Raw genomic sequence first — 24,486 nt, forward strand, 5'->3', positions numbered from 1 at the left:
ATTTAGGTTAGACTACTGTAATACGCTCTTCACTGGGCTTCCCTTGAACCTGATCCGGCGATTACAGCTGGTGTAGAATGCAGCGGTGCGGGTCATCACTGGAATGCTAAGGTGTGCGTACGTATTGCGCCAGCTGCACTGGTTACCAGTGGAGTACCGAATCAGGTTCAAGGTTTTGGTATTAACCTATAAAGCCCTGTGCGGACTGGGACCAACGTATCTGCAGGACCGCCTCTCCCCATATGAACCCCAGAGGACTTTTCGCTCCAATGGTAAACATCTGTTGAAGGTCCCTGGCCCTAGGGAGGCCCGCCTGGCATCAACCAGGGCCAGGGCTTTTTCGGTTCTGGCCCCAGCCTGGTGGAATGTTCTATCTAATGAGACCAGGGCCAGCCTGGATCGGCCCCTGATGCCCTGGAGCGTGCTTTTGAGGCTGTGGCTGGTTGGTTGAGACAAAGTCGGCTGAAATTGAATCCCACGAAGACGGAGGTCCTGTATGTGGGTCGGGGGGAGATGGCTTTGGGACCTCGGCTTCCTACACTTGATGGGGCAGCACTTACACTGGCCCTGAGGGTTAGGAGCCTGGGGGTGATTCTGGATTCCTCCTTGAAGATGGAGGACCAGATCACTGCAGTTGCCAGGTCTTCCTTTTATTATCTTCGGCAGGCCAGGCAGCTTGCCCCTTATTTGTCTCCCCGTGACATGACTACAGTGGTCCAAGCAATGGTCACCTCTAGGTTGGATTACTGTAACGCGCTCTACGCTGGGCTTCCCATGGGCCTGATCCGGCGGTTACAGCTGGTACAGAATGCAGCAGCGCGGGTCATTGCTGGAGCACCGGTGTGGAAGCATATTACACCGGTGCTACGCCAGCTGCATTGGCTGCCAGTGGAGTACCGAATCAGGTTCAAGGTTTTGGTGTTAACCTACAAAGCCCTACGCGGACTGGGACCGACGTATCTGAGGGACCGTCTCTCACCATATGAGCCCCGGAGGACTCTCCGCTCTGGCGGAAAACATCTTTTAAGTGTCCCTGGCCCTAGGGAGGCCTGCCTGGCGTCGACCAGGGCCAGGGCCTTTTCAGTCCTGGCCCCGACCTGGTGGAATGCTCTGTCTTGCGAGACAAGGGCCCGGCAAGATTTGCTTGCATTTCGCCGGGCCTGTAAGACAGAGCTATTCCGCCAGGCATATGGCTAACACCGGGCAGTGCCCACCCCCCCCCCCCCGTGAAGGGGGGGTTAAACCATCACCCCTATGCAAACACAGAGGCATGTATGAACCACTATGCAGCATGAATTGTTATATTTAATGTTTTTAAATGTTTTCAAATGTATTATTTAATGTTTTTAAATGTTTTTAAACATGTTTGAATTTGTTATCCGCCCTGAGCCTGCGAAAGCGGGGAGGGCGGAATATAAATATAATAAATTAAATTAAATTAAAATTAAATTATCTTTCTGCTGGGCCTGTAAGACGGAGCTGTTCCACCAGGCGTACGGTTGATGCTAGGCGGAGCCCCTCATCTGGTTGAGTATGGATTGTGCCATCCCTACTGGTGACATCTCCATCTGTTGAATACTTCCAAATGCTCTGGTGCTGATTAAAGGGTTATGCCCTGGGCCTATGTAGTATATTTTACCGTGCTGCTGTGTGATTTTTTAATGTATGGTTTTAAATGGTATCTGATGTAATTTTAACTTTGCATGCAAATTGTGATCCACCCTGAGCCTGCTAGCGTGGGGAGGGCAGAATACAAACCTAATAAATTAAATTAAATTAAATTAAATTAAATTAAATAATTATTTGTCCATTCTGTCATATCTGGACAGGAGTTGCATGCATATACTACTGCTGCTGTCACATATTTAAATAGTTTGCGATGTATTTATTTTTAATATCACTTGGTAAGATATTTAAGAACATATTTTTAGAATTCAACACAAAGCAAAATGCCACATTTGCAATTACCATCAACCAAAAAAACCATGTTTATTTCCATCCCTGGCATGAGATCTACACCTCAGAGAGGTTCAGTGGTTACCCATTCCTCTTGCAGTGGCTGTTTTCAGGTGAGAACTACCTGCTAACTACAAGTGCCATAGGGCATGAGCCGTGTGCATTTTCCTGAAACATGGGGCAGGTGCCACATTGGGGAACAGCAGTCAGACCATGGATGACTCCTCCTGAGCCGATGAATATCATTGTGTTAAGCTTTTCACACACACATACCCCTCACATACTAGCCCCGTGGCACAGAGTGGTAAGCTGCAGTACTGCAGCCCAAGCTCTGCTCACGACCTGAGTTCGATCCTGGCGGAAGCCGGTTTCAAATATCCGGCTCAAAGTTGACCCAGCCTTTCATCCTTCCGAGGTCAGTAAAATGACTACCCAGTTTCCCAGGGGGTAAAGCATAGATAACTGGGGAAGGCAATGGCAAACCACCCTGTAAAAAGTCTGTCAAGAAAACTTCGTGATGCGACATCCCCCAGTAATGACTCGGTGCTTGCACAGGGGACTACCTTTACCGTTTACCCCTCACACACATGTTTATACCAATCAAAACCATTGAGGATGTTTGTTCTCTTTTCTAGCACTCCGTGAAGGTAGTTTCAGGTGGGTAGCCATGCTGGTCTGCAGTAGAACAGCAAGATTCGAGTCCAGTGGCACCTTAAAGACCAACAACATTTCCAGGGTATTAAGATTTCAGGAGCCAACGCTCCCTTTGTTGGATACAAGTAGGAATGGAGATCCCTGCGCCTATATATCCAAGTAAGAAGGTACGAGGGATGTTGTAAAGAAGGGTGTCAGGGTGCAAAGGTACAAGGCAGCCTGATTAGAGCAGAAATGAGCATCTGTTGGGAGATATAGATCTAGAGGAGTTAGCCGTGTTAGTCTGTAGTAGCAAAAATAGAGAAGAGTCCAGTAGCACCTTTAAGACTAACCAACTTTACTGTAGCATAAGCTTTCGAGAATCACAGCTCTCTTCTTCAAATGCATGCATCTGAAGAAGAGAACTGTGATTCTCGAAAGTTTATGCTACAGTAAAGTTGGTTAGTCTTAAAGGTGCTACTGGGCTCTTTTCTATTTTTGTTGGGAGATAAGAATCCTATTTCCCTATTCAGAACTGGGGGTTCCGTTGTTCCGAATTTGTGAATGAACTCCATTTCAGCAATCTCACCTTGTATCTCCCATTGAAGTTTCTCTCTTACAGCACTGCCACTTTTGGGTCAGCAATGGAATGTCCTGGAAGATTAAAATGTTCTCCCACTGGTGATGTGGCCAGCTTTATAACAATGCATTTTATTTACTATTTCCCTTTCTTTGTGTCATATTCTTTGCCCTGTTAAAATGTGCCTTGCTAACATCATTCCTGTTAAGGTTTGGTCACAACTTAATATGAAAAAGCTTGCAAACCATCTTCTGTTCTGATAAGGGTGTCTTACGAATATAGAACGCAGGGATTTTAAGAAACTGAAGCTTAAGTTTGTGATAATCAAACTGACAGTTTGGTGAGATAAACAGGAACTAAGAACTGTGACATCATGATGATAAGAGATGGTGAGCTGAGAAAGTTATCTCTGATATGCACAAGTTGTTTTTCAACTGATCTTTGGGCTGCTAAAAGTAAATGATGTATGCTCAAATTGCTTATAAGTACCTTAGAATCCGGCTTAAGGTGAAAGGTCTACAGCTGTGTATCCTTTTGCTTTGTTACTTTCCATATATTTTTGTTCTTCTGAAATAAAGGACTGAATTCTTTGTCCAATGTAGAGAGTGGAAGGACATTGCATTGCTGACCCTTGATATTATGAAGAGTAACTTGCCAAAAAATCCTGAAATGTTCTTGTTAGGACTTAATATGGAAAATGTAAATGTAGTGGATAGAACATTATTATGGTATATGATTGTAGCAGCTAGACTACTATACGCGCAATATTGGAAGCAAGAGGAGATACCAAAAGTTGAAGAATGGATACAAAAACTGTTATATAGGGTGGAAATGGACAAGCTGACCAGAAAACTGAGGGAACAAAGTTCGAATGAATTTTTAAGGGATTGGGAAAAACTTAAAGAATATATGGAAAATAAATGGGATGTAAAAGGTCAGTTGTGGTCTTTAGATAACTATTGATGTGTGTAGGATAAGGGGGCAAGTATATTATTGGAAGATGAAAACTGAATGAATATAGCTGGTGTGGTCAGATCCAGTGATTGTGCTGTTGCAGTTCATATTTTATTTATTTATTATATTTATTATATAAATATTATTTATTTATTTATTTATTTATTTATTTATTTATTTATTTATTTATTTATTTATTTATTTATTTATTTATTACATACCTCCCTTCCCAAAAGCAGGCTCAGGGCAGCTTCCAACAAAATATACTGTTAAAATACAAAAAAACATTATTAACAAATTAATCCAAGACGCATACAATTCAGGCGCCATCGGACAGATCAGGCTACTGCAAGATTACCATAAATGACGGGCATCACCATGATGTCACTCCAGGGTGTCTGCAAAAGGAGGTTGTGGCGGTCAGAAGAAGGGACAAAAGCTGGCCCCTAGTCAAAGGCCCAGCAGAACATCTCCATCTTGTAAAAGGTCCCACAGGGCCCGGAACTCTATTGGGAGAGCGTTCCACCAGGCTGGGGCCAGGGCAGAAAAGGCCCTGTCCCTAGTTGAAGCCAGCCAAATGCCCCTCGGGCCAGGGACCGCCACAAGCTGCTTGTCCACAGAGCGCACAACCCTGCGGGGGACATAATGGGAGAGGCGGTCCCATAGGTATGCATGTCCCAGCGCATGGGACAGAGTTAGTGTCTTACGTTTATTGCAGGGCCTACCCCCAGTGGCCGTGTTAGGAAGTGCATTACTGTGAATGAGAAGTTGTTTGTTTAGGGTTTCTTTCCCCTGTTCCCATATGCTAGAATTCAAGGTGACAATGAAGTTGCTGGGAAACATGTTCTGAACATATAAAAAGAAATACTTCTTTTCTCACACTGTGGAATTCACTGCCAGAGGAGGTAGTGATGGTTACAAATAAGGATAGCTTTGAAAGTGTTTTAGACTGATTAATGGAGGAGAGGCCATCACTGGTTACCAGCCATGATAACTAAAAGGAAACTTCGCTTCCAGAGGCAGGAAATCTCTGAGCAACAGTGCAGGTAGGAAACATCAGGAAAAGGCCTTCACTTCTTACACTTTTTATTACCCCTCCAGGGAAACTAACTGGTTATTGGATGAAACAGGAAGCTGAAGTGTGCCTTTGGATATTCCCAAGCCAGAACACCACCAGAAATGTTCTATTACATTTTGTTTAAAGCAGTTTTTAGTTTCTTTCCCTTTCCATATCCCTTTTTTTTAAAAAAAATTTTACTGGAATGGAAACTGATTTAATTTTCAGTTTTTAAATATTGTGCTAGAGGGAAAACAGGGAAACTGCATTGGTATGCTCCTAGTGCAGTTGGGTGTAGTGATTAAGAGCGGCAGGACTCTAATCTGGAGAGTCAGGTTTGGTTCCCCACTCTTCTGCTTGAAACCAGCTGGGTGACCTTGGGTCAGTCACAGCTCTCTCAGAGCTCTCTCAAACCCACTCTCCTCACAAGGTGATGGTCATAAGGATGTTAACAATACACTTTGTAAACTGCTCTGAGTGGGCAGTAAATTGTCCTGAAGGGCAGTATATAAATCGAATGTTGTTGTTGTTGTTATGATGATGATGATGATGATGATGTTGATGTCCGAAACAACTCCAAATAGCCCTAAAATATGGGCAGGAGAGTGGAAATCTATCTTCCCAAATTTCAGGACAGTTTTAGGTCCAGGGAGGAAGCAGGAGAAGCAAGGGGAGAGAGAGGAGAGGGTGAGTGCGCCCAGCTGGGCCACAGTGCCAAAGCTGCCATAACCATTTAAAAATCATTTAAATTTTAAAAGGCAGCTGGGTGGTAGACCTGGCCAAGTCAGGATACCAAGGCTACCTTCTACTGAAAACAGTGATCCTTGAAAAGTTTAAAGGGGGCAGAGGCGACAGGGACAATGAAGGAGGAGGAAGAATGAGAGCAAGTGTGCCAGAGCCGATGCAGCCGTGGCTCTTTAAATGTCCCTTTAAACTTTAAATTCCCACTGTTGTCATTGGATAGCAAAGCTAGCCTCCACCTCACCAAGTGGGCTGTGATTCAAGACAGCTTATGCCACAATAAATTCATTTGCCTCTAAAGCATCACAAGACACAGCCAGTCTTTCTGTATATATTGTACTGCTCGAATGGAATGTGCCGTATTTCCATCCCGATTGTTCTTCTAATGTGAAATGTTGGGGCGGAATTTGATCGGTATGTATGTACTGATGGCTCTCTTTTTCCAATATAAAATGTTAACTGTGGATTTTAATTGCCTGGAAACCTTTTATGATACTTCGACAGAAAGGCAGCATAAAACTTTACGAGTAAATAAATAAGCCATGGCAATGAAGCCAATTTCTAAAAGTGCTTTTTAAATGAGAAGCAGGGTGTTAGAAGGTTTATAAATGGCATTCGTCTAGTCCAAGAGTTGGCTGATTTTCAGGGTGCTCTAAGCTTTGCGTTTCCTGCATTGATCAGGGAGTTTGTTGGGAGTACATTTCTTCCAGGATTGTCTAGTAGCCATCCCCAGGTAGAGTTTGAACCAGGAAAAACTTAAAACAAAGTCCTTGACCTTTTCATGCTATTCGTTTTTTTAAAAAATTAAAATTTTCTTTATTTAAACTATAAACTAAACACCACAACACAATAAACAACAAACACAGAGAACAAGAAAAAAAACACAATTCTAAACATAACACACTAATAATACATATATCTATAAAATTAAGAGGAAAAGAAAAAAGAAAAGAAAAAAACCCTAAATTACACTACAAGTTGAGTTCCGAATTTCTCCGCAACAAGTATATGTCATTTCTAGAGTCCCCCTTATTCTAAGTTAGTCACAAAACCCCTCTTTTTTCTATTGTTCCTGTTTCTTAATCCATAAATCATCAAATTCTTAATCCATAAATCATCAAATTCTTGTCATCAAATCCTTGTTATCCATTTCATGCAAAAAGTCCATTAACGGTTTCCATTCATTCAAGAAGTTAACTAATGTCCTTTCTCTAACTAATGCAGTAGGTTTTGCCATTAACGCAAACACCAAAACTTTTGTCAACCGTTCCTCCACTGTAGACAATGTTGTAGTTTTCCACTTTTGTGCATAAAGTACTCTTGCTGCTGTAATAAAGTATAAGAAAATGCTATCCATTTTGAGTGCGCAAAACCTTCTCTTTAAAAGCATTGCAGTCATGCCGAAAGAAAAACGTATGTTTCATAAGAATACAAGCCTAACTCTTGTATCTGGTGGTAGAAAACCAAAACCAAAAGCCAGTAATTGCCAAGCACTGGAGTAATGGAGTATGGTTAGATCAACTTTGGTTCACTTTACTTGCAGGGGATGAATAAATAAGGAAGGATTCAGATTTAAGAATGCTTTTCACATGAGATGCTGCCCATCAGACCCTGATCTATGGAATAATTTGCACAGCAACCATAAACAGGAGGTAGATGACACAAGACAGGAAAATATTACAGATCTCAAGACTTTATATCCTTCTGGTTAACAAAAGGTTATATCTCTCTGGTATCAAGAGCCATTTTCCATCTAGCATGCAGTATTTTTACCTCTCCCCCCAGTCGCACAAAAATGCCATCAATCCTGTACAATTGTCAACAAATTGTAAGATACAGAACAGTGATCTATCCACACTTCAGCCTGTACGAACTGTGAAATGTGTGGCAATGAGAACCAGCTATCTTCAGGGAAACTTCAGAGAGAACCAACTTCTAGATAGCGAACTATACCTGAGCAGAGCACAGGTGGAAGTCCAGAGCGGGCCTCCTGACACGCAAATCTGTCATCCAACCTGGGCATAGGGGTGAAAGACTATTTGAACCATCCAGAAGACGGTAGTAGACGCTAATAGCTTGTATGTGATTGTACTATTTCTCACAACTCTAGAAAAGCCATTTTTCTGCAACACTTGGCTATTGGCACAGGTGTATACATCATGTGGATAGTGTACCTTGCCTTCACTGGTACTTTTGTGTAATTTTACTCTTGTGTAATTTACCTTTGTTATTCCATGGTGTTGTGTTATCTGGCCTTACATAGTCCAGATGTTTTCCCGTGTTGCTCTTAAGTGGAACAGCAAAATTCGAGTCCAGCGGTGTCTTAAAGATGACAGATATCTGATTATCTGATTCTCAAAATCTTATACCCTGGAAATCTTGTTGATCTTTTAAGGTGCCACTAGACTCAAATCCTGATATTTGTTATCTGTCTTTCATAATTACTAGGTCTTGGCTTTAATTCGGTATGAGGCAGCTTCATTAGATCATTGTATGAGCTACCTCAGAGCTCTGGAGAGACGAATTACAAATTTTCTAAATAAATACAAAATCAACTACATGCCATTCTGCATTCAGCATTGCGTTTTTTTAAATACAGTCTGAAGAACACTAAGATATCAAGAACACTCACAAATGTTCATTAGAAACTGGGTATCGTCTGTATCATGTGCCAACATGATCAGCCACTAAGAACTTGCTGATGGTCCCTGGCCCCAGGGAGGTCCGCCTGGCCTCTACCAGAGCCAGGGCCTTCTCAGTGCTGGCTCTGACCTGGTGGAACTCTCTGAGCGGAACTACAAGTGACAAAAGGCACAGATTGGACACTTGTCAGCTTCCCTCAAGTTTTGATGGGAAATGTAGGCAGCTTGGCGGAATGTTGGACAAGTGACAGTTGAAAAGTCCATTGGACAGCAGTCGAAGAGCCAAGCTGCAAGACCAGGATGCCTACATTTCCCATCAAAACTTGAGGGAAGCTGACAAGTGTCCAATCTGTGCCTTTTGTCACTTGTAGTTCCGCTCTCTGTCTCAGGAAACTAGGGCCCGGCAGGATTTGTTATCTTTCTGCCGGGCCTGCAAGATGGAGATGTTCCACCAGGCATTTGGTGGGGGCTAGGCTGTCCTCTCACCAGCTATACCACTGAAGACCTTCCACCAGCCATGCAGAACAATGCTGTATTTTAATATTTTATACCCGCCAATTTTAATTGTTTTGATATGATGTTTTAATGTTTTTATAATGTTTTTACTGTTTTAAGCTGTTGTTAAACCGCCCTGAGCCCATCTGAAGGGGAGGGCGGTCTAGAAATGTGATTAAATAAATAAATAATAATAATAAATAAACATGGTTTTGGAAGACAATATAACAATAACTGTTCAATCCGTTCAAATTTCCTTAGCTCAGCCTCATTTAGATTATCCATCGACTAAGTGGACAAGGGGATCCACCAAACAGGCCTCCCAAAAGGAAGATTTACACATCGCAACGCAAGATTGTGACTCACCTTGGGGAAAAGGGAGAATGTTTCGTTGTCGATGGTGAAGGAGTATAGAAATTCCCCGTCAAACCAGAGATTCTTTCCCACAGGAGAATTCTGTTTTGTCATAGCAAAGAACTGAGCGGGGTCACAACAATCTTCAAGTAGTTTCCTAATACAGAAGACGAAGAAAGAAAATTGAGTTGGACACATCAATAAGAAGCATTCGTGAGTTTTACGTAACAAATATGCATCAACCTTTGTCGTATACTCTTGGGGACAAACTGAATGGAACATTAGAAGAATACCTGCACACTTCTAGAACTGTAAACAGAAATAGGTTCAGGGAGAGGGCACAGCATGGGGAAGAAGATTTTTATTGTTTTTCCCGTGCCATTTATGTGACCTCCATCTACCTCAACCTTCTCCACTACCATCATCACATCTGCCTTGTAGAATGTAAAGCTATGTGTATGTTATGTATTTTAGCTGAGGCCTGGATAGCCCAGGTGAGCCTGATCTCATCAGACCTCTGAAACTAAGCAGGATCGGGCTTGGATGGGAGACCTCCAACGAAAACCAGGGTTGCAGAAGCAGGCAATGGCAAACCAGCTCAGTTAGTCTCTTGCCATGAAAACCCAACAGAGGTTGCCATCAGTCAACTATGACTTGAGGACACGCTTTTATTTCATGATATCTATTTAGCTAAGTACATTTATCCTGGCCTTCCTTCAAGAAAGTCACACGTGCATACATGGTTTTCCCTTCCTGGAAGCCATCCAGTGAGCTTTCTTGACCAGCAGAATAGCAGATTGGAGTCCCGTGGCACCTTAGGGACCAACAAGAGTTCCAGAGCGTGAGCTTTCAAGAGTCAGAGCTTCCTTTTTCAGACCCCTTGACAAGCAGGGGTCTGAAGAGGTGTTTCTTCCCTAGCTCTACTTCAAATTCTACACCACATCAGCCTAATTTTACCATGACATCTTGTAATTGCCAACTGATTTTGAAATCAATACGGCAATTGTTTACTTTCTGCATTTTTACGCAGCCCTTCTGAACTAGGGCTTTATTTTCAGAACAACCCTTTGAAGTAAGTTAGCATCGGTCATCTTAAGTCTATTGAGTTGACCTCATTCCTCGGTCCAAATTCAGGTTCCAGGGAAACATCTTCCTCGGGATCTGCCCTTGGATGGACCTCAGGCAGCAAAAGAGGAGAGATGTACCCTCTTTGCTGCCACCCAGGCGGAGTCCAGGGTGAAGTGTCAAGGAAGCTTACCTGTTGCTCACCTTGGAACCCTAGCGGTAGCAATACTGGTACATGATGTGACAGAAGTCATGCTACCACTATTGCCTCATCCCACATCAGTGTCCCAAATAGTCTGGAGCCCTGTGATGTTGTCTGGATTATATGATAACAAATGGAGGACCTACAAGGACTTGTGTGTGGGGGGGGGGGTCTCATTTTCCCCTCCTTCACTATTTCCTCTTTCCCTTTCATGACAGCCCCCACAGCCTAACCATAGGCTCTATAGGTACACTCAGGGCTTTTTTTCAGCAGGAACATGGTGGAACGGAGTTCCGGCACCTCTTGAAAATGGTCACATGGCTGGTGGCCCCACCCCCTGATCTCCAGACAGAGGGGAGTTTAGATTGCCCTCTGCGCCACTGGCGGCACGGAGAGCGATCCAAACTCCCCTCGGTCTGGAGATTGGGGGCGGGGCCACCAGCCATGTGACCATTTTCAACGAGGGCGATTTAAACTTTTAAAAACTCCCCCCTTGTTCCAGCTGACCCAAAGTGACATCATTGGCCCTGGGAGCATGCGTGCACTTTGTGCGCGCACATGTGGTACCAAGGCACCACCTCCTACCAAGAGTTGCTCCCTGTGCTGGCAACCCACTGAGTTCCACCACCTCTTTCCCAGAAAAAAGTCCTGGTTACACTACAGAATTTCCACCAAATGCATCCCCCGGAGACGCACTGATGTCACTTCCAGGAGCATGGGGAGTAACATCAGCGCATTGGGATGCTGATGACATCTCCCCAATCTTGCCATGCCCCCTCATCAGCAGTTGCAGTGGGAAGCCCCTGATTGGGGTGGAGTATTCCTCACCTCAACCAAGGAAACGGTAACCACTCTTCCTCCCCAAATCTCCAAGAATTTCCCAACCCAGAATTGGCAACCCTGGATATGATTAGTAGATCTGTGATCATTGTGACAAAACAGGCCTGGTTAGGCCTACAATTATATTTAACCACCAGTACAGTCCAGGAAGTTTTGAAGCTTTCTTCCCCAGCTTCTGGCTAGGACTTAGTAGGGGAACTGGTGGCAGCTACCAAATTTGAGGGTAGGTGCCGGTGGTCCTTTGCAAAGCCCTGTGAACTCTTTAACTTCATAACAATTATGATCTCCTGGAGTTTTGGGATTTTTTTTAAGGCTAAAGCAGCCAGGAAGACTTATTCTGACCAGAGACATAGAGCTGGAGAGAAAGGTTCATGGTTTCTTCTTAAATTATTTCCCTGATCGCAACCTTTCCCCAACATTATTTGCTTTGCAAGGGAAGTCGTAGAGGATACCATATAGGTCCCTGCATGTTTTCCCCCTAGGAGGCAAGCTAAAGGGAAGGGGGTCAATTTTCTAGTAGGAAAATACTTTAGAAGAATTTAGAACCACCCATGCAATGTTATGACCCAAATTACACACCTGCAGAATCTCAGGGCATGGCTGCTCTCCCAGGGCATATTGTGTTTGCCCCTAAAACAGTTGAACAGCTCCCGGGGAGTTAAAATTCATATCCATAGAATAGTTATGGTTGCACTAAAAGGTGATGTCTGAAAGCCCTCACAATTGCATCCTGTAATCACCCACACTCTATTCTCTCAAAGACCTGCTCCTAAAAATAGATGCAACAAGCCACCAATATTTATTTTATGCCCGCCAATTCAACCCCTTGGAGGAATGCCACCTTTATAAAAAAAAGTCCCACTCTTGGGTTGCTAACAGCAGGCTATCATACAAGAATGTAGCAAGTCATCTCCTGGCAGACAAAGAAGCAGTGGTGGGGGAAAGTCCGCTTGCTATTATGTGTGTGTTCCTCCGCTTTTAAAAGCAGGGAGGGGGGCAGCCCTAACCAGTAATAATCTACTGAAGGAATAACTTGTTTCCAAAATTGCAACCAAGATGATTAAGGTGGTTGGAGCACCTTTCCTATGAAGAGTGGCTGGAAAGTCTGAAAAAACACAGGGGGGGGGGCATGATAGCAATTTATAAAATGATTAAAACGGCGATAAAAGTAGATAGAGGGTGCTTTTTCTCCCTCTCCCATGAAACTAGAACTCAAGGGCATCCAACTTGATGCACAGCAGATTCAGGATGGACAAAAGGAAATACTTCCTTTACGAGTGATTAAATTGGGGAAGCCACTGCCAGCAGATGAAGCGATGACCATGAGCATAGCAGTTCAACAGGTTTGAGCTGCTTGCAAACAGCTCAACTGTTCAACCAAAAATCAGTTCCTTGCTTGAAACTGGTAAGCACTAACCAAAGAAGCTCCCTTGGAATCAAAGCTAAACCTAAGGTGGAAATCCATAGCCAAGGGATCAAGAAAAAACTATCAATGAGAGTATTAAAGTGATAAATATAAATATATATTTTTTAAAAATTTTAAGTGTTTTGATTTTAAAGTGACCCAGTGCAAATATAAATAACTCTACAGCTAATACTGTCTACTACACAATAAATACAATCTTATGCCTTCTTATCCAAAGTTCTATCCAATTGCCACATATAATCCAATAAATAGATACAAAAGGTTACAAAAGGTTACATGATAAATGAGTTAATAAACAGTCAAAAAACCTCCTGTGTAATTATTAAAATTCCAAATACACATCAGAGAATCCTTTGTAAGTTCTTTCTTTCTATTTTCTTCATTCAGGTGTGTTGAAGGAGGAGTACTCCTGGTGGAGCCCCCAAAAACAATTAGGTAAGTGTCCACAAGTTGGTATGAAGATAATGTTATTTAACTGTATTGTTCTTCTTTTTTAGGTGGAATCGACTTAAATGAAGTAATCAAAGACCCATAGACCCAATGAGGGGCCAGCTATTTGCACACTTTTTTCTTAATATATAACTTCATCAGGGTCAATAGACCAACCCAAGGCTTTTTTTCTGGGAAAAGAAGTGGTGGAACTCAGTGAGTTGCCCTTGGAGAAAATGCTCACATGGCTGGTGGCCCCGCCCCCTGATCTCCAGACAGAGGGGAGTTTAGATTGCCCTCCGCGCAGTGGCGTGGAGGGAAATCTAAACTCTTCTCTGTCTGGAGATCAGGGGGCGGGGCCACCAGCCATGTGACCATTTTCAAGAGGTTCCAGAACTCCGTTCCACTGCGTTCCAGCTGAAAAAAAGCCCTGGACCAATCCACCATATATCAAATCTGGCGCTTGAGTTCTCGCTTGCGTCAGTCAGGTGCACCTCATTAACTGGCTGTGCGCCAGTAAGCAGCATGTGAGCTAAACCAGCGAGTGTTGGAGCATCCCTACTTCTAATTGGTATCCAAAGTATTTCTGAAATGGACTTAAGATCTGTTATGATGAAAACCAAGGAGACAGATGTACAAGGCTATAACAAAGAAGGAAGTCTACACTCCATAAAAACTTTATGGGCTTGATGTGAGCAATTTCAGAAATGTTGAGTATTGGATCAAGGTCTGAGAGAGCCAGGTTCAAAACCCCACGGCCATGGAAGCTCACTAGGTGACCTCAGACTGGTCTCTCTCTCTCTCTCTTAGCCTAACCTACCTCCCAAGCTTGTTGTGAGAATAAAATCAAGAAAGAAAAAGGATTATGCCTGTTGCCCCAAGTTCTTTGCCTCAGTGGAAGGATGGAACAAAAATGTGAGGGCCAAGTGTCATTCGTCACTTGTAGCTTGGCCCCGAGACAGGATAGACAGTACCTAGGCTGTCCAATGTTCTGACACTCTTAGGATTCCCAGAGGTCTTCCCTCAACATCAAATGCATAGTTCGGTCAATGGTGTGCATGATCTTGTTCCGTGAAAGCTGCCCCTATCTAGCAAGAGCACGATTCTTTTCCAGCCTGAAACTGCCCTCACAGCAACACACAAGGAATTCTAACACAAAACTGTGCTGGTAGGCATTAGAGGTTCCCTGGATCCCGCCATCTGCTTCCAGTTTTTCTATATAATCTCATTTCCCCTCCCCCCCCAACCTCCTGCGGCTGTTGCCATACATATCTGACATCATCCGTGCCCTTTGAAACAAGCTTTCCTGTGGCTAATGGAATTACCTCCTCAAGGAGCAAAACAATATTGTGAGGGGAGGGAGAGGAGAAGAGACCCCCCCCCCTTTCCCTTCTGTTCCTCCATCCAGGTTTCTTAATGGTGATAATTTCTAAACATTTACTAAAAATATATTCATTTTGAAGTCCCTGGAGTAGGTATGATCCCTTGTCACAGCACAGAGAATGGTTTATTGCCTAGTATTATGTAATGCCGATTAAAGCCCCTCAGAGACAAAGGACACACAATGTAGGAGTTTCAGTGACTGGAACTCTCGATGTGTATTTTGGCACTAATGTGCAACCAAGGGCAGAGAGCAATAACGGGGTTTGGGAAGGGGTAGCTTAACTGTTCTCTGTCATACTTCGTGTGATGAAGTGGTTAGAGGGTCAGACTATTATCCAAATTCGATTTCCCGTATTGTTATGAAGCTCACTGGGTGACCTTGGGATAGTCACACATATATACTGGAGAGCCAGTTTGGTGTAGTGGTTAAAAGCGGCAGGACTCTAATCTGGAGAACCGGGTTTGATTCCCCACTCCTCCGCTTGAAGCCAGCTGGGTGACCTTGGGTCAGTCACAGCTCTCTCAGAGCTCTTTCAGCCCCACCCACCACACAGGGGGATTGTTGTGGGGATAATAATAACATACTTTGTAAACCACTGAGTGGGTGTTAAGTCATCCTGAAGGGTGGTATATCAGTCAATCAAAGGGTTTATTACGGTCACAAGACCAGCCAAGTAAAATACAGATTAAAAGAACAGTTTTTAAATACTTAAAATGGGTAAATACATAAATGATAAAATCATATATATATCTAACAGTAAAAACTCACTCACTTTGTTAATTCACTTCCAGAAATTGACGTTTCCTTCGTCAAATCATGATACCGCTTTCTGAGTGCTATCATACAGAATTTTGCAACTGCATAAGATAGAGTTCTCTGGCTATCCTCTAAAAGATATACCCAAAGGGTTTCGGGACTAAAATCCATGTAATACTCTAAGGGCGGTATATAAATCAAATGTTGTTGTTGTTGTTGTTATACATACACTTTCTCAATCTAACCCACCCCACTTAGTTGTTGTGAGGATAAAATGGAGGAGGGGAAAATGAAGGAAGTCCCTTAGGGGAAAGGCGGCATAAAAATATACTAAATATAAATACTAAATATAAATATAATCCCCCCCAATTGAAAATAGCCTCTCACCCATTAGAAAAAAAGGCTAGTACATTATGGATTTTTTTTTCTTTGTCAAGGACTTTAAATAATCCAAGGACGGCATTTTTGAACAGGAAAAGAACATTGGGGGGGGGAGAGTGACTCCCCCCTTCTCCGGCCCTGTGGCTTTTATCAGTGTTGTCCTCCAAGCTATTTGTTGCAGCTGAATTGCACCTTGGGAGATCAGATCACGGATCTCCAGCCTCCAATGTCGGCCTTCAGCCTGAGTAATTGTGACACATGGACAGCACAAGCAGTTTCCTCCCCCTCCTAGCCAAGGATCCCAGAGGCAGACTGTCCGTCTAAGTAACCGGGAACATTACAGGTTACAGGGTAACTGGCAGCCAGGCAGAGTCAAGCCCTGGCACATTTGCAGTGCCTCCTGGGACAACAATGATCTGTAAACGTTCACTAGTTACTTCTTCTTGTACCACCACCAGGTGGCAGCAATGAGGGAAGAGGCAATTGGAGACCCTCACTGGGCGGGTCTAAGCTGAGCATCTCCGTTGATGCTGGCTCACGGGGCTACCATTGCCCTTCCGTCTGGTTCACTCCTGAGCCATTTTAATATAATAACAAATAATAATATTAATAACATTCGATTTATATACCGCCCTTCAGGACGACTTAACACCCACTCAGAGTGGTTTACAAAGTATGTCATTATTATCCCCACAACAAAACACCCTGTGAGGTGGGTGGGGCTGAGAGAGCTAGAACCTGTGACTTGCCCAAGGTCACCCAGCTGGCTTCAAGTGGAGGAGTGGGGTATCAAACCCGGCTCTCCAGATTAGAGTCCCGCACTCTTAACCACTACACCACAATGGGTCTCACATTATACCACACTGGCTCTCCCAGTGGTTAAAGAGTTCACTCTGAACCCTCAATTTGAATTCGTTCCTGCACTCCTTCACCAAAACCATGAGCCTAATTAATACTTGTCAAAAGCTACAGCTGGCATTTCAAAAAAGAAACTGATTATTCAAACTGCTATAAGATCACAAAGGGAAAGAAAGCTTCCGAGACTGTGATTTATCAAGAAACAGCCTTGAATCAGAAATCCAGGGGAAACCCATTTTCTAGAATGTTAAAAAAATCCTTTCGGGACATGGGAAAGTGTCTCTTTGCTTTCTTCACACTGCTTTCCTGTGATGAAACATTTACATTTTGTGTCAAGAACTGGTGCCCATTCTACCTGGGACTATATTTTATTCAATATACTCGTTTAAAAATTATACATCTTTGTTATCCATTGAACGGATGCCCAAAGCAGCTTATGAAACTGCCTTCCACTTTATCAGGGTCATTCTCTGGTTATTCTAGCCACAGTATCCTCTACTCCGACAGCCAAGGCCGTGAATTCTTTTATGCAGAACCTTGTGTATGCAAACACCGAGAACTATCCCTGACCTGTTGGCCTTTACAAGACCCTGGCTAAGAAAAAACAGATATAAAAAATTCCTCCTTCTCTGAAAACAAAGTTAGTAAACAACAAAAAGCGTTGGCTATTTATTTATCTCTTTTATACCCTGCCTTTCTTCTCAGTAGGGATCCAAAGCTGCTTTCATTGTTCTCTCCTCCGTTTTAACTTCACAACAACCTTATGAGGTAGGCTCAGTTGAAAGTGTGTGACTGGCCCAAGGTTAACCAAGCATCTCATTTCCCCGCCTTGTGTTGGGTTGTGGCGCTTTCCTCCAATGCAAGGAGCCTTTTGAGGAAACTGCCACTATTATGTAGAACGGATCTGTGGAATCCAACCTGTATCTTGCATGTCTTCTCTGTGCTGGCCAGAATATAGAGAATTATATGAACGTCTAAAGCTGCCTTCTTCCCCACTGGTCCAGCTATCTCTGTATCCTGCCCTGTGACTGACAGACGCTCTCAAGTCCTTTGGTGTAGGAAGGTCTCTCCCCAACACCTTTTGCAACTGGAGATATCAAGGATGGCACCTTCTACATGCTAAGCGTGTCCTTCACCTCTGTTTCAAGCCTGGCCCAAAGTTACAAACCATTACTGACTGCAGTTCACCACCTCCACCCCCATTCATCCATGCATTAATTCTACTGTTCCCTCCTCCGCTGCTCAAAATGACTACTGTTATTAAGCTCACGAGAATACTCTGCTGGATCATACCAAAGGTCCAGTTGTCTCACCATCCTACCCCAGCTTCCAACAGCAGCCACTGAGATGTCTCCAGGAAGTCTACAGATAAAGAAAGAAGTCCCAAGCCCTTTCCCAGTGCCGCTGCCCAACTAAGGTTGTCAGCATGGGGCTGGCAACCAGAAGGAGACTCATCACTGGGAGGAGCTCACTGGTGACATGCTGATGGCCATTACGTCACCAGAAGTGTGCTGATGTCACTTCCAGGTGCACAGGAAGTGACATCACATCAGGCTGCAGGAAATTGCTGCCCCCATTTTTCTCCCGTGGCCCAGCTGAGCAGCTGTAGGAAGGGCCTACAGGGGGTGGGAGGTCTCCTACACCCAGCTAGAACACGGCAACCCTATACCCAACACTCAGTATTTAGAGGTATCCTGCCTGTGGATATGGAGGTTTTCTCATGCTTTACAGTCACGGACAGACTTACAAATTTTTCTAACCTTATCTAAAGCAGTGGCAGCAGATTCCATCTGCTAATGATATACTGTGGGAACAAATACTTCCATTCGAAGTCTATTGTCCATCAACTTAATCGAGCAACTCGATATTAACAGAATTCAGGAACGGACAAACACACATTTGCTTTCTTCGTACCATTTGTGATTCCATAAACCCTTTATCAAGTCCCTACATCATCATCCTTCTAAATTAAAAGTCCAGATGTTTTAGCCTGTCTTTGGTTACCATTTCCTGCTATTACTTTTCTTATTAAATGATGGGGCAACCAGAAGTGTTCATAATACTCTAAAAACAATACACACGATAGAATCCAAAAATCCTGTGGTTTGGCAGGGGTTACCAACAGGGCGCCCAGCAAGTGTTTTTAGAAAGTGGTCAGGGCCAGATGGGGCTGTTGCTTGGCAGGACTTCTGATGAGCCACTGGAGATCTGAATGACTGTCCAGATTTTTTAAAATGTTGCTTTGGCAGCAGCTGCCACCATAACACAAGGATCTGCACTGTGAGTCTGATAGTAAGCTGTGTAGTATGCTAGAAAACATTTAAAACAGAGCTTATGCCTGAAATGTTGAAGAGTTACTATTAGTGTTAAGCATAACACCATTTCCTTACAGTTTGCAGTTAGCCCCCCCGTAGGGTTGCCAAATCGCTTCCCCAAAAAAACTGAATGGGGGGCCAGCCAAGTACCTTTTCTTTACGCTTTTGCAGTCGCACCGTTCTTGGTCCTAGTGTGATCATGTCACTCCAACGCACAAGAGGCTGGGAGGGCTGGCTGCTCCCTGGGTGCAGAGGACACCGGGCAATCGGGTTGGCCTCTCCCTAGGTGCACAGGACGCTGAGCAGGCCAGCCGTTACCCGGGCATGCAGACGGTGGGCGGGCAAGCAGATCAGCTGCTCCTGCAATGCGCAGGACACGGGGAGGGTGGGCCAGCCTCTCCCCAGGCATGCAGCAGGCCAGGCAGGCTGGTCCAGAATACAGGTTTCCAGTTCTTTTTACTCTGTTTCCACCAGACAGTCCAAAAAAAACCCAGACTGATGTTGGAAAACTGGACACCTGACAACTCTAACTCTGCCTCCAGTGATAGACTTTTTGTCCCACCTCCCTGGGCCAGCGTTTCAAGGGCACCTGCAGACTTTAAAAAATTGAGTACCCCAGCTTTCAGAGAAGGCTTTAACACTATATGGCACATTAATTATCAATCTATCCCGACCTGGATAGCCCAGGCAAGCTCGATCTTGTCAGGGTTGGACTTGGTTAGTAATTGGATGGGAGACCTCTAAAGAAAAGCAAGGCAGAGGCAGGCAGTGACAAGCCACCTCTGTGGTCTCTTGCCTTGAAAACCCCAGCCGGGGGGGGGCCTCCATAAGTCAGCTATGACTTTATGGCATTTTCCACCAGCAATTATTGATCTATCCAGGGGTCATTTCGTAGAAAAAGAGCTGGAGGAATTCATTAGCATAACTCATTAGCATATGCCACGCCCCTCAACAGCATCAGAAGTTTGTCATTAAGCATAACTGATTTGCGTACGCCACACCCCCTGACATCACCTATCATGGCTGTTTTGGGCCCAGTTCTGGCCATTCAGGGCTGAAATTGGGCCCAAAATGGCAAAAAGGGGCTGAAATGGCCAGAAAGGGGCCCAAAATTGTCAGGATCGGGCCGCTGCTGAGCAGGAGAGTGATCCACTACCCGTCAGAGGCCCGATCTGGGCCGTTTCAGCCCCAATCCAGGCTGAAACGGGCCCAAAATGGCTGAGTCAGGGGGGCAGGGCCACCTTTCATGTGACCTCTTTGGGGAACTGCTGGAACCACATTCCTGCGCATTCCCCCTCAAAATGAGCCCTGGATCTATCCCCTATTTCTGCAATCTCTCTTTCACAATATACATAATCCTGGGAACCGCTGAGAATCTGAGCAAAGTAATTTCCATAGGTGATCAATAATTAGATTACTTCACTGATCCGCTGCCAATGAATGTATTTGATCCTTTAATAACAAAACCAATCACCTATCTGTAGAACTTATTTGCACCTTCCGACATCTTGGCCAAAAGAACATGGCTCCTTAATTGCTCATAGTATTGATTATCGCATAGTTTGGTTTGTCTTACAATAGGTAAGAGTCCCTGACAGACTGTTTTGTCACCTGAGTGGAACATTTGAATGGTGAAGACTAGACATGGGCACGAACCCAAAAAATTTATCAAACCAGTGGATCGTGGTTCGGAGCGGACCACGATTGTGAATTCCTGAACAACAATGACCATCTCCCATCCCCGAATCGAACCCGGATCATGGATGGTGGAAAATGCAGCGGGGCATGCCGCTGTTCTCAGCCCATGGCTATTTATAAGCATGGGTCCCATTCAGCAACACAGGAGCTCTGTGTTTGGCCGTCAGAGCTGCCTATCAGGGTTTGCAGGGATGAGATTGGAGTGCCCATGGCGACAGAACACCCCCTTCCTCCTCCCTCCCCTGGGTGTCTTCTCCCAACTTGTAACTGCTTTGCAGCTCCGTGGTTGGAAGGAAGCCCTGCTGATCAAGGAAAGCTGGGCTTCTATTTGGGTTTCCAGAGCGACAGAAGGAGCGCAGACAGAGTTCAGGCATTCCCCCAGCTTTGTTGCCAGGGAATAGATTGCTGGCGCCTGAGTGTCTGGATTCCCAAACCGAGCCCAAACACCATGATCCAGGCCTCTCCCGACTGCTGGATCGTTGGCCATGGATGATCACGATCCGCTGGGTCATGATCGCGCGATTGCCATTTTCGTGGGTTTTTGATGCTCGTAATGTGGTTCGTGCCCATCTCCAGTGAAGACACATTAGGGGCCTTTTGACTATTCAAGGTTACTGTTGTTTGCACTGGTCCAGAATTAGAATTAACTAGGGTTGCCAGGTCCAGGTTGGGAAATTCCTGGAGATTTGGGGGGTGGAGCCTAGAGAGGGTGGGCTTTGGGGAGGGGAGGAGCTTCAGTTGTGTATAACGTCATAGAGTTCACCCTTCAGAGCAGCCATTTTCTCCAGGTGAACTGATCTCTGTTGCCTGGAGATCGGTTGTAATTCTGGGAGATCTGCAGCTACCACCTGGAGGCTGGCAACTCTGGAATTAACTCTTTTTAACCTTCTCTTGCATTATGTACTTTGGTGTATCTCTCAATTATAAATGTCTTGCAAACAGTTTGGAGCTTCAACTGTCTGTGCGTGTTTGGGTGTGAGTGCGGAAAAGTAAATTATCTGCCTTGTCTGAAGATACGCATGTTTATTGAGAACAATCTATTTTTGTTGACTTAGATATAAGCCAACAAGAGGAAACCAGTGAGAAATCTCAAGAGATAAATAAACCAACAAACCAGGGGCTTCCCAGTCTTAGTCTGATGCTCTAACCACTGTACCACACTGGCATTTTGCTCTGTAGCCCTGAATCAAGATATCTACATATTCACAGCCTGCATTGAAAAGCAAGCACCTCCTACCCTATAATTGCATTAAAAGTATGCCTGTTGTATTTGTTTAATTTCATTTTAAGCAAACATTACAACCATTTGTAGAATTCCTGGGAGAACTGTTCATACTCTAAGTTTGTTTTTTGCCTGCTGTTACCGTAATTTCCATAAAAACGGTTGGTAATTGATTTTAAAAGCAATTATACTTGTCTAGAATTTCATTTCAGCAGAACAGTTGGGTTATTTGTATAACTAGGCTGTCTTTTTCCTCCTGCACTTCCAATAAATGAATGCTTGAGCATTGCCGGCCAATTTTGGAGCAATCAAATCACCAGGTATTTCTGCACTGATCCAAAGGCCACCCCCATTTTGATGCTTCACTCACAATCATTATGGGGGGGCACAGTGATGGAAGAGATGTGAGGCAGCAGTGCATACCACCACAACTCCAAAAATTCTGTCACAATACATCACTGCCTTACCTTGCCTTAACATATAGCAGGCTCTTAAACAAACTATGTATTCTACACACTGAGCTACAGTTCTGTTGAGTTCATCCATGGGCCACAGCTTAGAATAAGATCCAAAGAACACTTCCCCAGGAGTATGCCCCACTCAATAGATTTGAATAAGGTTCAACAACTCCACTTAGGATTGTGTTAATGATCTCTATATCCAGAACAATACACCATGGCACTTTCCACCATGAACGAAGGCCTGAAGGAGCCCTCTGTCTGTGAAATTTGATAATGTGATCATTTTTCAACTTCCCTTCCCACCTCGTTCTCAAGTTGCTACATGAAAAATGAGGGAATGGTTAGTTTCTTGAATAAAACTTGTTGTCTTGTACAATTCAAGTCAAGAAACACTTGGCTTTATTTTATGTCTAACTAGCTTGATGCCCGTGCTTCGCTACGGTATTTAACTACATTAAATCCAGTTATAATACTTACGGGTATGTAACATGTTTTGGTTTGTGGGGGGTTTGAGTTGGTTTTGTAGTATAATAGCATAGTACCCGAGCCTCACAAAGGTGTTTGAATAAAGCGAAGCGTGTTGATACCTAAAACGGATGAAGTGAATTTTGAAATGTAACATTTATTGAAGAGATTTTAAAAGGAAAAGATTGTAGTGCAATAAATAAAGTGAAAAATATGTATACAACTGGGTTTTTTTTCTACTGAAGGACCTCTTTGTAGACCACATTGGTGGTTTTCCCCTCAGGTGCTAGGATCACCAGGCTGCTGGGTGAGCTCACTCTGGAGCAGGCCACGTAGAACTGCCCATGTGAGAAGCAGTCCTCCCTCAAGTCAATTCCTGTCACCTTCAGCATCTGACCCTGGGACTTGATGATCGTCATAGCAAAGCAGACCTCGAGGGGGGACTGCAGTCTCTTGAACTCAAAGAGGTTATCTGATGGTATGAATGGTATGCGTGGTATGAACACCGACTCCCCCCACCCCAAGCACTGGCAGTGAACAATGTGGCCATGATGGTGTTCCTGTGGAGGGCTTTCACTTGCAGTCTGGTGCCACTGCAGAGTTTGGGTGGGTTGAGGTTCCGGAGCAGCATCACTGGAGCCCTCACTTTGAGGAGAAGCTTGTGGGCTGGGAAGCCAGGAGGGTTGAGTGTGTTGAGGAACTCCACAGGGTAGTGGACCGCATCATCCATTTGCACCACTGAGTCCACAGATCTGTACTCTATTTTGAGTGAGTTACGTTGTGTTTCATTAATGATGGCAGCCTTGTTGTTCTTAGGGTCAGAATGGCATGCTTGCATAGCCAGTCCATGGACTTCTCCATGATAGTGGCGATATCAGGGTATATTGTGGCTGTTAGGTCTGCTGGGGTCATCACTACAGTGCCCAGGCTTGCAGGGATGATACCCTCTGTCCCCTCTTTTTAGTAGGAATTCAGAGAATTCCCCAGCAGACCCCTCACCTCTCAAATGGACCCTCATGTCCTTTCTTAGTGAGAGTTACCTGATGAGGGGCCACAGATATGATGCCATGACACACATGGTAACCTCGTCAGCTCAAGTCCCCCTTGGGACTACTGGCAGAGTCTGTTGGAAGTCTCCAGCCAAGAGCACAGTGACTCCCCCCATCACACTCTCGTTGCCCCTGACATCTCTGAGGGTTATGCTCAGTGCCTCAAAACACCCCTTAAGCGCCATGGTGCTCTCATCCCAAACAATGAGCTTACAGTTCCACAGCACTTGGGCCATGTTGCTTTGTTTTGAGATGCTGAACAGGGGTGTTTCTGCATGGATGAGGTTAAGAGGCAGCTTGAAAATAGCAAAGGATCATAGGCCATACCTGAGTGAACCTTGACCTTCTGTGGAAGTGAGCACCTCTCTATTCTGCCACTCTGTGCACCTCGGGGTGATCTTGCTGGCACTTGGCCACTGCTGCTCGGTGTACCACAGGAGTATGTTGTGCATATTTCTTTGCCACATCTCTAAGTTGCTTCCTCCTTTTGGTGTATCTGGCACGATGTCTGGCAGGAGGCTTC

At 44.4% G+C, this 24,486-nt stretch overlaps 1 protein-coding gene across 1 annotated transcript in view; it reads right to left on the minus strand.

The window, feature by feature from the left end:
* ST8SIA1 (ST8 alpha-N-acetyl-neuraminide alpha-2,8-sialyltransferase 1) overlaps positions 1-24,486 on the minus strand; it is a 157,866-nt gene that overhangs the window by 106,470 nt on the left and 26,910 nt on the right. Inside the window, exon 2 of the mRNA XM_054989028.1 lies at positions 9,425-9,569. Coding sequence (XP_054845003.1) covers positions 9,425-9,569 — 145 coding nt within the window. The remainder of the gene's footprint in view (positions 1-9,424; positions 9,570-24,486) is intronic.

This window comes from Eublepharis macularius, chromosome 9 (genome assembly GCF_028583425.1).
Source record: "Eublepharis macularius isolate TG4126 chromosome 9, MPM_Emac_v1.0, whole genome shotgun sequence".
Taxonomy (NCBI): domain Eukaryota; kingdom Metazoa; phylum Chordata; class Lepidosauria; order Squamata; family Eublepharidae; genus Eublepharis; species Eublepharis macularius.